The 16,228-nt window shown below is 44.3% G+C and overlaps 1 protein-coding gene across 3 annotated transcripts in view; it reads right to left on the bottom strand.

Moving 5' to 3' along the window:
- The window catches only part of nf1a (neurofibromin 1a), a 145,385-nt gene that overhangs the window by 10,754 nt on the left and 118,403 nt on the right, over positions 1-16,228 (bottom strand). For all 3 annotated transcript variants that reach the window (XM_037267697.1, XM_037267699.1, XM_037267698.1), the window contains 11 exons: positions 16,095-16,196; positions 13,043-13,183; positions 6,042-6,168; positions 5,229-5,360; positions 5,020-5,155; positions 4,259-4,416; positions 4,052-4,174; positions 3,856-3,974; positions 3,675-3,775; positions 2,956-3,098; positions 2,738-2,784 (listed from right to left, as the gene is read on the bottom strand). In XM_037267697.1, the coding sequence (XP_037123592.1) occupies positions 2,738-2,784; positions 2,956-3,098; positions 3,675-3,775; positions 3,856-3,974; positions 4,052-4,174; positions 4,259-4,416; positions 5,020-5,155; positions 5,229-5,360; positions 6,042-6,168; positions 13,043-13,183; positions 16,095-16,196 (1,329 nt within the window). The remainder of the gene's footprint in view (positions 1-2,737; positions 2,785-2,955; positions 3,099-3,674; positions 3,776-3,855; positions 3,975-4,051; positions 4,175-4,258; positions 4,417-5,019; positions 5,156-5,228; positions 5,361-6,041; positions 6,169-13,042; positions 13,184-16,094; positions 16,197-16,228) is intronic.

Below are 16,228 nucleotides of genomic sequence, written 5' to 3'. Positions count from 1 at the left end.
GGCCTTGAAGCCGAACCGCACCGGCTTGTTTCGGACTGCTTGCCTGCATCCGTGTCTTCCAAAATATTCAATCATTGCCTCGTCCAGATCAACCATGCAGTCCATTGGATACGCCTCCCCGAACCGAGCGTTGAGGATGTCCATCATGGGACGCAGCTTTGTCATCCGGTCGCTGAGGTTCAGGTGCGTGTTGTCGGCGCAGTGAATGTAGCGGATGATCTCCTCGAACCTGTTGCGTGACATGGCCCCAGCGACGAGGGCGCACTGGAGATCTTCATCTGTGCTCCAGTAGTGTCGGCGACTGGGGAGAGAGTGGTAACCCGAGAGCAGCAAGATCCCCAACACGCGCTCCAATTCTCCGATGGTGAGCTGGAAGTTGGAGTCAGTCACCGCCGCATACTTGATGGTCTCTCGAACAAGGTGAGGATATACACTACCGTTCAAAAGTTTGGGGTCACAAAATTGTATGGGTGACCCCAAACTTTTGAACGGTAGTGTAAATATTATTATAATAGAATATTATGAATTAAATATTATAAATTATATCTTATATTTGTATAAGATTATATATAATCTATGAATATAAGTATACATATATATTATAAGATTTTTTACACAGAAGATTATATATATAATCTATAAATAATTATCTAAATAAATATATACACTACCGTTCAAAAGTTTGGGGTCACCCAAACAATTTTGTGACCCCAAACTTTTGAACGGTAGTGTACATCAGAAAGGAAGAAGTCCAGCTTCTGAATTGCGCTCTTTCCAACGACAATCGTGGGGACGGCGAGAGGCCTGGCGTCCGGGAATTTTGTCAGGCGCTTTTTACTGTTGGTCCATTTGTAGTCCACCCCATCTTTCTGCGAGCGTTTCTTTGAGGTGGAGGCCTGTTGCGGCTCCACTTCTTCCTCCGTGTCGCCATCATCATCTCCGATCACACGTCCGTCGGCGAGGACCGCCACGGCGGGAGCGCAAAGCTGCCGTCCCGAGAGATTATCGATCGTTCCTCCGCCGTCTTCCTCGCCGCTGTCTTCGTCAGACTCCACACTGACCGCGGGGGGAGCAATGAAGATTTCATCCACAGCTGCGTCTTCATCTTCGATTGCATCGAGGACATCCAGCGCCGATTTTGTACCCATAGACGCCCATAGTCTATACATAGATGTTTTGCATAAAATAATACATGGAGGAAATACGTTAGGGCGAATCATCACTGCAATCACATAAGTCAATAACCATTATATGATAATTGTTCCCTAAAAGTTTCACCCCCCTATCTCGAGTCTATCATAATATCCCGTAGCTCACCTTTGATCATGTTCCATCCGTGAATCGCAACCGTCCGGCTTCACTCACCTAGCACGACTGACTCGTACACTGGGAAGATGGCGGCGATTCCGGTTTCGACAGGTCAAAGACTGGTTATAACCGGATACAACCGGCACGAATGCTGGTCGTCATTTGAGGGCGACAGATGTTACGGAAATTGGAGCGTCTAAATGTAGACTATCGGCAGAATTAACCATTATAGCCATGTCCAAATAAAGGCTTTTTATATTTTTCCATAAAGACAGTGCCTTGGATTCCTTCCTTTTGGTAAGGGTTTCTTTGAAGTCCATGTATGGGGGTACCACCTCTGCCGCCTATCTGAAAAGGAGGTGCTTTAAATGGCCACACTCAGCTGAAGGGTCGGCCTCCTCACTGGAACCCAGGTGCTCCCAATCTTTCCAACAAGGTGACCTCCGGGTGATATGATGTGGTCTGGGTCGAGCCTCTTAGCAGAGTCACGAGCTGGCTGACACGTTTGTATTTGTAAATTTTCATCTTTAGGTTTCTTTTCTTCTTTCTTCTTTTTTTAAGTTTTCACTCGCACTCCGCAGTAGACTTGGGGTGCGTCCAATGACCACTCACACAATCGGAAACCTCAATATTTGCATCATAAAGCAATGACGATTACGTGAGCATATTGCAAGGAGTACATGGAACCAAAAAAAAAAAACAAAGCATAATAATTAAATGCGGAAATTAAGACAATGTAAAAAGTGTTCATTTAAGAAAAAGTCACACACTTTTGCATTCATTACATCAGCAAAGTTTTGTGATGAAATTGTTATTAATAATTTTTTATTAAATACTTCAAGGGAAATGTAAGTCAAATGAACCCTCACCAATCTAACTCAACTGTCTAACGACTTATATACCGTATGTACTCAGCTGGCATAAAGCCTCTCGGAACGCATTGTGTTTGCGTATGTTGGTGACTGGTGAAAGGAAATAGACATGACAGAGCACATCAGCTGCAGAGAAGCTGCTCATTTCTCTTAAATCAGCCACAGAGAGGCTAATCCTTGTGATATGTTGAAGTAGTCATAAGTAGAGATAGCCATTTTTTGACATTTTAAGCTATTGTCTGTAAAATGATTTCCAATGTGGAAATTGTGATTTCTTCCTTTCGTGACGTAGTCAGGCTGATCTGTCAAATCAAGCAGACTCCGCCCATAAAGTGGGCGTCAGTAAGTGTACCGAGTTTTTTTTTTTCAGGGGGGAATTGTAGGACTGACATAATTTTTAATGCAGTTTCATCTCATACGTAAGTTGGCTAATTTTACTCTCCCTTTAAGTTTGAAATGCATGTTCCATAGCTCATGTAATGTTTTGGCAAGCAAGCAAACCTAGGTATAGGGGAGTTGGTCTAATTAACACACACTATAACAAAAACCCCTCTCACCTTTGAGAAAGGACCAGCAAATCTCCAAAGTCCATTAAAACCAAAACCTAATAAAAGAAAGGAGATTAGCAAGGGCAATGTAACTGAGAAAGTGATAGACAGGGTAGGGGAGTTTCAATAGCTCTGCTTTGCATCTCAGTTCCACATTACACATTTGGAACAATGTCACTTGGAACCACAGTGTAGAGAAAACACATGAGGCCACTAGTATATCTTACTTTGTAAATAGGAGGGCTGGTACTGTGGTGGTGACTCCTCGTGATACACCACACTCTGGACAATGCCATGAACAGGGTTCAGGAGGTTTGTGTCCTGGCACATGGACAGCACAGTGTTGATCTTGGAGTCCAGCAAGTTGTGACTAAGGACAAAGACACACATTCATGCGTGAACTTGATCATACACGAGATGCTAGCTAATGCTCAAACTACATGGTGCAGAGTCCATGGTTTTATTTCCTTTTATGTCATCAAACTGACAAATTAGTTTGCCATGTGTTTATTTGACGCCCTCAAATTTGGAGGCACACCAATTTGTTCCAGCAACGACAGGTGATGGAAATCATTTTATAAATAGAGTTGGGAGTCCCAGAGCCTGACCCAGGGCGGTAGGCAGGGTACACCCTGAACTGGTCTCTTTTTCAACATAAACAACTAAAACATTTGGAACTTTGTTAAAATATTCGAAACTTGCTCTCAGAGGTTATATTCATGTAGAAATTACTTGCATCTAGCAAGAATCTTACTAACTTCGGAAAATTCTCTCACAAAATTAAAAAAGAAAATCATCTTAAGACTATAAACAAACTGTATTACAATATCCACACTGCTGCTACTGGTGTTCCGTGTACAAGGTGTGCTTATCCTGTCACACGGTGCTTCAGCAAATGCTTAAACTAGATGAAGATGGACTGTAAGCATATAGGTTGGTTACTTACACAACTGGAAAAACCTTTGGGAAGACAACGCTCGCTTCAGCCAAATACTCATAAAGAATTCGCTGATCAAAGTCATCCGTGGTGTATTTAACCTGGGTGGCCTGGTAAATATGACAGCAATGAACCGTTAGCAAAGGTAAGGAGGACTGCGTAACTAACAGAACACAGTACAATTCCTCACCAGCACAGTGAGAAGGAGAGCCTGGATCTTAGGGTCAGTTAGCACCTCCTCATCCAGCAGAACATTGGACTCGGAGACAGACACTTTGCGAAGATGAGAGTTTCCAATTCTTTGTGTCTCTGAATTTATGAATGACATGAAATGTGTAAGCAAACCATTACGTGAAACATAAAGGAAATTCCTGAATCTAACGTACCCATTTCATAATCGTTTTCGGCAACCCGCCTCATTTTAGGCGGTGTTGTCATGCCTGATTCCATCTCAGATCTCTTTGGTGCTTTGGAGTCGGATATGAGATGATCAAAGCTCTTCCTGGTGCCTAAAAAACATGCAACAACAAGAAAATGTATCTACTGAATACGTACGGGGAAAAATCATTGGTGCGGTAGGGATTAGGTTGTACCCAAAAGCTTCTTTGTAGTAGCTTGTGAAGGCTGACCCATGTCCAGACTCATTGACTTGCGTGTACGTGGGCTGATCTGCCCCACTGTGGGGTAATGAGCTGAAAGATAGCGCTCTGAAAACTGAGGGGATGTCCATGGTTGTGTTTCTCGCAGTGGTCTGTGAGGAATTGGGGGGGGGGGAAAGGACAAATGTGATCATAGCTAGTTGACATGAAAGCTCAGGTCATATGTCTGTCAGAAATAATGAACTGTGGAAAATATATTTTGTATGTCTTCAGAAATTATGAACTGTGTAAAATATATTTTGTATGTCTCCTTGCAGTTTTACTTGCATCACAAGGCTTGTCAAACAGTTTAGAATGGGGCGGGAGTGTCCAAACATTTTGAAATTTTGGTATTCAGGATCAAAGCCCTCCGTAGCCGACTGGTATTTTCGATCACCTTTATTTTGAGACTTTTTAAAGTCAGAAATACCACCAACTACATTTTGCATTTGACCAAGATTTACATACCGTAATTTTCGGACTATAAGTCGCTGTTTTTTTCCATAGTTTGGGTGGGGGGGCGACTTATACTCAGGAGCGACTTATATATATATATGGGTTTTTTTTCACTTTTTTGGGCATTTTATGGCTGGTGCGACTTATACTCCGGTGCGACTTATAGTCCGAAAATTACGGTACATTTTTAATGTAATGCAGTTTTAATAAGTTGGCTTATTGGACAACCAAAGCTTCAGTTTACCGTCTATCCAGCTTACCTGCAGCTGGGATCACTGATAAGAGTAGAGTAGGTGTCCATTGGTACGGGGTCCACTGAGAGGTCTGAAATCAGCAGTGACTTCCTGTGTTTGAGGCTGCAACGACTTCGGACCTCTTCAGAAACAGTAAGCAGTGCTACAAAGAACCACATTAACATTTTTACAAATAAAGGCAAGGCAAATCTAAAATAGACCTATTTGTTATATACCAGCCAAATAAGCCACACTCTGGGTGTTCACTTCAAACTTGTCACATTTTAGGTGCTTGCTGATAAGAGCCAACAGCGTGTGCAGGATTCTCACTGTCCTTGCTACTGTGGTGGCTGATGGATGTCTGTAGCCTGGAAATGCATTACCAAAAACACAGACGGCATAAGCAAGAGTATCCAAAATTTTCAATGTTCAACTGATTAATAGATTTGATGAATGTTCTGTGACATGCAATCATCTACATAGGCAAAAGACACATTTAAAAATGAATGTAGAAATTCAGCGCTATTTATTGCCTTAATATATTAATGCCCCTAACCTTACCTTCTATCTGATCCAATTGGAAGTCAAAGCTAATATGTACATCTCAGGTCTTATAATCAATGCTTGATAAACAAATGTTGTAGTCAAAAGGAATTGCTTCTGTTTCAAAACTTCTGGAGTGGAATGTCAGCACTAGTTAGGTCGTCCTCAGACGAGCTTCCATAGTAGAAGCTATACATTGCTTGTAATGATTGTGGGGCGCAGCTCCTCACAGCATCCCCACTCCAACCCTTAATGCTGAGTGTCAAGCAGGGAGGCATCGGGTTCCATTTTATAGTCTTTTTGGTATGACTCGGCCGGGTATCGAACCCACGACCTCCCAGTCTCAGGGCGGACACTCATACCACAAGGCCACTGAGCTGGTTATACTAGGCACTAGCACTAGGGTTGGACAATTACTCAAAACTTAATTGTGATTGTGGCTTCTCACCAGCCTAAAGGCTATGCAAATAACTCCCTCATAATATTCCCTCGGTGGGAGTTTTTACCTTTGAGTAGGTGGCCCACAAGTGCAAAGTTGAAGTTGGCACTGAAGTTGAGGCCCACAAAGTGATCCATCTGCTTACAGTGCCATTCCAAAGGGCGCCTAATCTCCATGAACACCTCTTCTGGACTCTGAAGGAGACATAAAACGTATACTTTTTTTTAATGAATTAATACATAACCTGTTATAAAATGTAAAAAGACCATCATCCAATGTCATGAAGTGCTTTATTGGTGCTTCAGTGGGCTCTCAATGTTTTACCGTTTTGAACATGATTGACAACATTCAACCTGAGTTCAACTGTTCATGACTACCGTATTTTTCGGACTATAAGTCGCGTTTTTTTCATAGTTTGGGTGGGGGGGCGACTTATACTCAGGAGCGACTTATATGTGTAATTATTCACAAATTTTTACTTGATCATTAACACATTACTTACTAGTATAGTTGATCACTTCACATGTAATTTTCACTTTAAAATGCACGAGGGCGCACTATGGCTGTGGAAAAATTGGAGCATCACTGACAGAGTTCCATTCACTGACTTCCGGAGTCAGGAGATTTAATGATTTGGAGTGACACAGATGGTTCGATAAACTTGTTATTTATGTTATAGTTATGATATATAGTTTATTTAAAGTAACAACGTCTATGTTGTTGGACTTCAGTAGTTTACGATTCGTCTAGCAAGGCCGTAAAGGCAGCATGGGGGTGAAGAGTGATCATCATCGCTTGCTGTGTTGGCTCATAGGTTGAGCTCTTGTTTTGTGAAATAAAGAGCCGGTTACCAAACCCACGTCTTGCCCGGTACTTTGGTAACGCTACAATATAGTTATATAGTATACACAGTCAAACCTCGGTTTTCGACTACAAGGTCCAAAAGGCGGTTCGAAAAGCGAATCGTTTGAATTCCGAATCTATTTTTCCCATTACAAATAATGGAAAATTTGTAATTCGTTCCAAGACAAAAAAAACGCCTTTTCTTAAGCATTTCTTCATTTGCACATTTTTGTCCGATCGCGCAACTGTAACGCACCGCCGACCGCGCAACCGTAGCGCGCCGCCGACCGCGCAACTGCACTGCGCTGGTTGCATTATGGTGACAGAGCCGTCGCTGAGATTTAGAAAATATTTTTAAAGTCCTGATGTACTTTCCAAAATTTAAGTGGACCTCAGTGCACAGGGAGCTTAATTTTGTCCGATCGCGCAACTGCAGCGCACCGCCGTACGCGCACCGCCGTACGCGCACCGCCGTACGCGCAACCGTGGCGCGCCGCCGACCGCGCAACTGCACCGCGCTGGTCGCATTATTGTGACAGAGCCGTCGCTGAAATTTAGAAAATATTTTTGAAGTCCTGATGTTCTTTCCAAAATTTAAGTGGACCTCAGTGCGCAGGGAGCTTAATTTGGACTGATCGCGCAACCGCAGCGCGCCGGCCGCTCACTGTTGCATTGCTTTAAGAGTGTCTGTGTTTTAGGATGGCTTTACTGCTCCCACTTGCTTTCTTTGGAGGCATGATTAAGGGTTAATACAATCCTCAAAGTAACGAAACAACGGAGTCAGTCGGCATCCGGGCCGCGCGATAGGGTTTTCTCGGGTCCTCTCGGCTCATCTCGCGAGGTTCGACCTCCGAATTTTGTTCGACAACCAAAGCAAAAAAATCTCGAATTTTTCGTTCGAATTCCGATTTGTTCGAGAACCGTGACGCTTGAAAACCGACGTTTGACTAACTATATTGCACTCCCCGGGAGTCCCAGTCGCAATTGGCAGCATACGGGGAGTCCGCACCGCAATCGGCGGCATTCGGGGAGTCCGCGCCGCAATCGCAATCGGCGGCATTCAGGGAGTCCGCGTGCAATCGGCTACATTCGGGGAGTCCACGCCGCAATCGACGGCATACGTGGAGTCCCAGCCGCAATCGGCGGCATACGGGAAGTCCCAGCCGCAATCGGCGGCATACGGGGAGTGACTATAATATATACGTAGATCTGTGGAATAATTGGAGCCGCAACTAACGACAAGTCTGATGTCAGCGGTGCATGGAGTTCCGGAGTCAACAGTTGTTTTATTTTTTATTTTTTAAGTGACACAGAGGACGAAGATTTCGATGGATTTAATGATTTGGAGTGACACGGATGGTTCGTTAAAATTGTTGTTTATATTATAGTTTGATATGTAGTTTATATATAGTTATATTGGCCTGTGGAATAAGTTGAACTGCAACTGACGTCAGCAGCGAACCGCACAAACCTCCGGGGTTAGAAGCGCCGGTGTTTCACAAAGGACGAAGATTCCAATGGATTTAATGATTTGGATTGACACGGATGGTTCGATAAAATTGCCGTTTATATTATTGTTATTTGATATACAGTTTAATTGTACCGGCGATTCATACTCAAAAACTGTATATACTGTGCGTTTTAAAATGTCTCCTTTCATACCGGTGGTCCCCAATCACCGAGGCGCAAAGCGATACAGGATTGAGGCAAAAAATAAATAAAAATATTGAAAAATATTGAAAAAAATACTGTTAAATATTTTAATTTGAAAATTGACCGGATTCTCTCCTTTACATCAGCCTGTGAAGTCAAATTGTCTGGGTTGCGTGACGCTGATATTGACTCAACAACCTCACAAAATAAGTAAAATAAATAGACTTATAAATCGACTTTTCAATGGGGAAAAGAGACAGTGAGGATTTAACACGAGCCTAAGCCGAAGAAAAACAAAACAGTAATACCAGATACTACCAAAAGATGCACTTGAAATACGCTGCCCTGTCGATCTCGCGCTCCATCCTGCCCTCACTCGTGAACAAGACCCCAAGATACTTGGAACTCCTCCACTTGGGGCAGGATCTCATCCCCGATCCGGAGAGGGCATTCCACCCTTTTCCGACCGAGGACCATGGATTCGGATTTGGAAGTGCTGACCCTCATCCCAACCGCTTCACACTCAGCTGCGAACCGCTCCAGTGAGAGCTGAAGAAGCCAACAGCACCACGTTGTCTGCAAAAAGCAGAGACGCGATGCTGAGGTCCCCAAACCGGACATCTTCAACGCCTCGGCTGCGCCTAGAAATTCTGAAATTCTTCTCCAAGTCCACAAAACACATGTGGACTGGTTGGGCAAACTCCCATGCCCCCTCGAGGATACTGCCGAGGGTGTAAAGCTGGTCCACTGTTCCACGGCCAGGACGAAAACCACACTGCTCCTCTTGAATCCGAGGTTCGACCTCCCGACGGACCGTCCTCTCCAGCACCCCTGAATAGACCTTACCAGGGAGGCTGAGGAGTGTGATTCCCCTGTAATTGGAACACACCCTCCGGTCCCCCTTCTTAAAGAGAGGAACCACCACCCCAGTCTGTCAATCCAGAGGCACCGTCCCCGATGTCCACGCAATGTTGTAGAGGCGTGTCAGCCATGACAGCCCCACAACATCCAGAGCCTTTAAGAACTCCGGGCGGATCTCATCCACCCCTGGGGCCTAGCCCCCGAGGAGTTTTTTAACTACCTCAGTGACTTCGACCCCAGAGATTGGAAAGTCCGCCTCAGAGTCTCCAGGCCCTGCTTCCACAATGGAAGGTGTGTAGGTGGAATTGAGGAGGTCTTCAAAGTATTCTCCCTACCGACTCACGACGTCCTGAGTCTAGGTCAGCAGCACGCCATCTCCACTGTAAACAGTGTTGACGGTGCACTGCCTACCCCTCCTGAGACGCCGGATGGTGGTCCAGAATTTCCTCGAAGCCGTCCGGAAGTCATTCTCTATGGCCTCGCCAAACTCCTCCCACGCCCAGGTTTTTGCCTCAGCAACCGCCGAAGCCGCGTTCCACTTGGCCATCTGGTACCAGTCAGCTGCCTCCCGAGTCCCGCAGGCCAAAACGGCCCGATAGGACTCCTTCAGCTTGACGGCATCCCTTACCGCCGGTGTCCACCAGCGGGTTCGGGGATTGCCGCCACGACAGGCACCAACGACCTAACGGCCACAGCTCCGGTTGGCTGCCTCAACAATGGAGGCGCGGAACATGGTCCACTCTGACTCAATGTCCCCCGCCTCCTCCGGGACGTGGGAAAAGCCCTGCCGGAGGTGGAAGTTGAAGCTCTTCCTGACAGGGGATTCTGCCAGACGTTCCCAGCAGACCCTCACAGTATGTTTGGGCCTGCCAGGTCGGACCGGCATCTTCCCCCACCATCGGAGCCAACCCACCACCAGGTGGTGATCAGTTGACAGCTCCGCCCCTTTCTTCACCCGAGTGTCCAATACATGCGGATGCAAATCCGATGACACGACTACAAAGTTGATCATCGAACTGCGGCCTAGGGTGTCCTGGTGCCAAGTGCACACATGGACACCCTTATGCTTGAACATGGTGTTCATTATTGACAATCCGTGTCGAGCACAGAATTCCAATAATAGAACATCGCTCGGCTTCAGATCGGAGGGGGGGGGGGGGCGTTCCTCCCAATCACGCCCTTCCAGGTCTCACTGTCATTGCCCACGTGAGCATTGAAGTCACCCAGTAGAACAATGGAGTCCCCAGAAGGAGCGCTCTCCAGCACTTCCTTTTTCCTCCAGGGACCCCAAGAAGGGTGAGTACTCTGAGCTGCTGTTTGGTGCATAGACACAAACAACAGTCAGGACCCGTACCCCCACCCGAAGGCGGAGGGAGGCTACCGTCTCGTTCGCCAGCTGGGGGGGCAATAAGTATACCAACACCTGCACGACGCCTCTCGCGGTGGGCAATTCCAGAGTGGAAGAGAGTCCAACCCCTCTCGAGAGGGCTTGTACCGGAACCTAAACTGTGTGTGAAGGCAAGTCCGACTGTGTCTAGTCGGAGCTTTACTGCCTCGCACACCAGCTCGGTCTCCTTTTCAGCCAGAGAGGTGACATTCCATGTCCCAAGAGCCAGCCTCTGCAGTCGGGGATCGGACCGCCAAGTTCCCTGCCTTTGGCCGCCGCCCAGCTCCCAATGCACCCGACCCCTTTGGCCCCTCCCACAGGTGGTGAGCCCATGGAAAGTGAGACCCACGTTTCCTTTTCGGGCTGTGCCTGGCCGGGCCCCATGGGCGAAGGCCTGGCCACCAGACGCTCACCTTCGAGCCCCACCTCTAGGCCTGGCTCCAGAGGGGGGCCCCGGTAACTCGCGTCTGGGCGAGGGAAATCTGAGTCCATAAATCTTTTAGATGGATGAAAAACCCAATTTGATTAAAATAGTAGAGTGTATATATCATAGTATGTAGACCATACGATGCCTCTGCGTTTATCTGGTACGCAATGCTAAGGCTAAAAAGTCATTAAATATTGTGGAGAAAAAATAGGTGCTTTTGTGGTTATTGTGGGATAGCATTGCACTCCTTCAAACATTGGGGGCTGAGAATATTATTTATAAACATATTTTACAATATCAAGTCGAATGCTGGAGGTGCTTGCCTGGGGCTACACAAATTTCTGACAGGGCTACAGTATCACCACCAAGCCTAGGTGCAGCGCCATCCCTGCTCTTATACCATGATTTATTATTTTCTTATGAAGCTTCGACATCATTTAGAGGTGTCAAACTCATTTTTGTCGCGGGCCGCATGGTAATCACATTTTCCTTCGGGCCATTATAACAGTCAACGCCATAGTATAGGCCAGTGATCCCCAACCACCGGTCCGCGGACCGGTACCGGTCCGTGGGTCACTTGGTACTGGGCCGCCAAGCCACACAGGGGAAAAAAATAAAATAAAATTTTTATCGACGATCAATTAATTCAGGTCAAGACGCTCATCCCAGTCACGTGACATATTTCCCCAGTCGAGCCCGCAAAGCTAGCAAAAATGAGTAAGAATTTATTTTGAAAAATATAAAAAAAATTGTCCCCCGCCTACTGCCCGATGACGGCTGGGATAGGCTCCAGCACGCCCGCGACCCCCGTGGGGACTAAGCGGTTCGGAAAATGGATGGATGGATGGATGGATAAAAAAATTGGCGATTCTGTCCCAATTACAGCCGTCGGTTCAGGTCAAGACGCTCGTCTCGGTCACGTGATATGTCACCTCAGTCGAGCCCGCGTAGCAAGCAAAAATGAGCAAGAAACAGAGATGTTTGGAAAGGTTCTTCGGAAAGGGAAAAAAGCCCAATGAGGAGACGGAAGAAGAAGAGGCTATGACTTCTAAGAAAAGGAAAGCTGCATTTAAAAGAAAATTTCTGGAGTACTACTTAAAATATGGATTTATCGCCACAGGTGACTGACGTGCCAAGCCCACCCACTCTGCATAATATGTGGCGACAGGCTAGCTAACGAGGCAAAGCAGCCTTCAAAACTGCTTCGGCACATGAAGACCAAGCATCCTGCATTAAAAGACAAACCTTAACCACTTCGGGTGTCATTGTCTCCGATTACGCCGAGATGTTTCTGAGAAACAAGCTCAGTGCTCCCACTAATTCAATGTAATGGTGAGTTTTATTTTTATGTTGTTTATACTTGTTTTTATGCCAGTCTTATTTTATTTCATCGTATTTATATATTTATTATAAATGTATTATTTATTTATCTAAATGTATTATTTATTTATATAAAGGCCGGTCCGCAAAAATATTTCTGACACGTAACCGGTCCGTGGCGCAAAAAAGGTTGGGGACCACTGGTATAGGCTACACACCAAACTGATGAATACGTTTTGAAATAAGAGATGAGTAGAAACTGTTCCAATATTTTAAAAAGATGAATGGTAATAAAGATAAGTAAAAATTACTAGCAACACCTCTATTTTGTGGAATGAAGAAAATTTGTAATTTTGATATTGACAAGTGACGTCGATGCACAATTTGTCTTTGCGGGCCACATACAATGCTGTGGCGGGCGGTATCAGGCCCCCGGGCAGGTTTCATCTATATCATACAAGATGTAAAAATACACCAGTATTGTTGTCTTCATAGCTTCTCTGTACATTTACACTCAAAAAAGCAGCAAAAACAACCTCTCTGACAACTGCAGTACAATTTTTTTTTTTTTTTTTACCTTGTCATTGAAGACACGCATTGTGTCAAGAGTGTGGAGGTTTTGCTCCAGCAAAGCAGTTCCAGCAGAGTATAGGTTTACTTCATCCAACTGAAGTACAGCTACTGCCACCCAAAACAGAGCTTTATGCATAGGAGATTCCTGGAGTCAGACAGACAGACACAAAATGGAGAGAGGGGGGTGAAGTTAAAATTGTTAACATTCCAAAGCATATACCATTTCTATTAAGATTGGAAAATATACATGGGCGATTGTCGTTGTTGGCTCATTGAGCTCGTTTTGTTAAATAAAGAGCCGGTTACCAAACCCACGTCTTATCTGGTACTTTGGTAACGCTACAATATAGATATATACTACATAGATCTGTGGAATAATTGGAGCCGCAACTGACGACGAGTCTGACGTCAGCGGCGTATGGAGTTCCGGAGTCAACAGCTGTTTTTTTTTTCTTTCTTTTTTTTTTAAGTGACACAGGACGAAGATTTCGATGGATTTAATGATTTGGAGTGACACGGATGGTTCGATAAAATTGTTGTTTATATTATAGTTTGATATATAGTTTATATATAGTTATATGGGCCTGTGGAATAAGTTGAACTGCAACTGACGTCAGCGGTGAACCGCACACACTTCCGGGGTGAGAAGCGCCGGTGTTTACACAAAGGACGAAGATTCCAATGGATTTAATGATTTGGAGTGACACGGATGGTTCGATAAAATTGTTGGTTATATTATTGTTATTTGATATATAGTTTATATCTAGTTACCGTATTTTCCGGACTATAAGGCGCACCTAAAAACCTAAAAAATTCTCAATAGCCGACAGTGCGCCTTATAGTCCGGTGCGCCTTATATATGGACCAAATTCCTAAATCTAAACTGGCTCGAAGCATTGTGTCATGAAATCAATCATAAGTGGGCTGCTGAAGACTATGAATCATGAATCAAAAAGACTATGGATCATTATTTTGTGATTATAAAGTAATTTGTTGTGTCGGAAGTTGAAATAAAAAAGATAAAATGGAGAATGATTTGATTTGGATTAAAAATCTGACATGATGCATTAATGGTGCGCCTTATAGTCCGGTGCGCCTTATAGTCCGGAAAATACGGTATATGGGCCTGTGGAATAATTTTAACTGCAACTGACGATGAGTCCGACGTCAGTGGCACGCCGTAGACGCGGCATTATTTACACAAAGGACGTAAAATTCGATGGATTTAATGATTTGGAGTGACACAGATGGTTTTACAAACGTGTTATTTATGTTATAGTTATTTGAATCACTGTTAATGTTACGTCAGGCCCGTTCTCAGCTCCTCGTTTGTGTTTATGTCACGTTAGCATACCGTATCATTTAGCCGGTTGTTGCTGGTTCATGTCTGTTCTTGTTGTTGAATTTTGTCAAATAAATGTCCCCCAAAATGCGACTTAAACTCCGGTGCGACTTATATATGTTTTTTTTCCCCTTTATGGTGCATTTTTTGGCTGGTGCGACTTATACTCCGGTGCGACTTGTAGTCCGAAAAATACGATACATCACATCTGTTGGGGCGGGACAAACCAAACAAGGTAATGAGTGTTGCCAAATGGAAATCCGAATAATAAACATGGCGGCTTCGCAAATCCGCCATGTTTATTACGAATCCGCCATGTTTATTACGGGGCGAGACTTTTGTAGTCCAAACAACTCAAGGATTTCGAAGTGGAGAGATCAAAATGTTCCGTTGTTGGATGCATCAACCCACACAAATCATTGCACCACCCCCCAACATCAGAATCTCAAAGAAGTGCCTGGTTAAATTTCATTTTTCAAGCAGTGTTCCCACATCTGTGGGCAGTCCTGCTTGTTCAAGGAGTGTTTCAGAATTTTTTTGTCAGTATAGAGAAGGATTCGCCTAAAGACTTTGTTTTGTTGATGGTGCAGTTCCTTTAATCTATGGAAACAATGGAAACAGTAAAGCGGTAATTGAGATGACACAAGAATAATAAACTGTATTTCACTTTAATAATATTGCATGTCTATGCACTCGTTATCATAGCACTAGCGTCAGCCTTTCTGCTGATTTTGGAGCTGTGTGTGCTATGTTTTCATTTCTTGTGGGTGTATTTTGAGTACTTGTATCAGATGAATCGCATCGAAGGTGCTGTTTTATTCTTGGGGAACACAATAATGTGTTAGTTAAATGCATAATGCTTCTTGCTAACGATAGCATTAGCTTACTTCATAGATTGACTGCAGTGCTTTTTGAAAAGACGTTCATAGCCTTAGCATCCGTTTTTTTGCTGATTTTGGAGCTGTGCTCTATGTTTTCACTTTTTGTGGGTGTATTTTGAGTAGTTGTATCAGATGAATTGCATCGAAGGTGCTGTAGTATTCTTGGGGAACACAACAATGTGTTAAATGTATTCGTTAGCTTCTCGCTAGCGCTAGCATTAGCTACGTAGCTTGACTGCAGTGCTTGTTTACAAAACGTTCATAAATATTGTGAGGGGATTTATTTTTTTTACATGTTATGTATGTATGGACTAGTCTTCTGCCGTTGACATCTTTTAATCAATCAAAAGGTTTGTGGCCCAAGTAAACAAATATGTCGACCGGAAAGGTAGGTGCACATCTTGCGGGCTGGAGAGTGTGGGGTGTGAACTATCTCATTTGGATTTAAAGGGACCGCACCAAAACGGCTTGCTCTTAGCCGCACCTCAGAACAAGTAGAAAAGAGGGACCTGTGATGGTATCAAAACAAGGAATTCAGACAAAAGCATTGCTGTTCCACTTTATATAGACCACAACTGAATGAGTAAAATGTATAACAGTAGAATGTATTACCGTGATACGTGGGTTTTAACTATATTAACTTATCTCAGGCAAATAGCTTTGTTACCAAACATAATTTAAATAAGAACATTTTGGTTGTGATCTTGGGGAATCGAAATGATCATATAAAAAAAAAAGAAGGGCCCAGGCTGAAATAGTTTGGGAGCCACTGTTATGCAGTATGAACATTATAGTGTGAGCACAAAAAAAAATCTCCATCCTAGAAGTCATACCTTGCTGAGGAGAGGCTGCAACTTGGTCAGCGCAATGACAGTGGCCTCTATCAACACTTGGCTGTTGTAATTGTCAGGACCCTTAAGACAGCTTTCAAGACCCTGAGGATGTGAAAAATAAGGAATGGATACAT

This window comes from Syngnathus acus, chromosome 13 (assembly GCF_901709675.1).
Source record: "Syngnathus acus chromosome 13, fSynAcu1.2, whole genome shotgun sequence".
Taxonomy (NCBI): Eukaryota; Metazoa; Chordata; class Actinopteri; order Syngnathiformes; family Syngnathidae; genus Syngnathus; species Syngnathus acus.
Note: the sequence above shows the minus strand (reverse complement) of the source record. Positions and strands in the feature narration are given on the sequence as shown.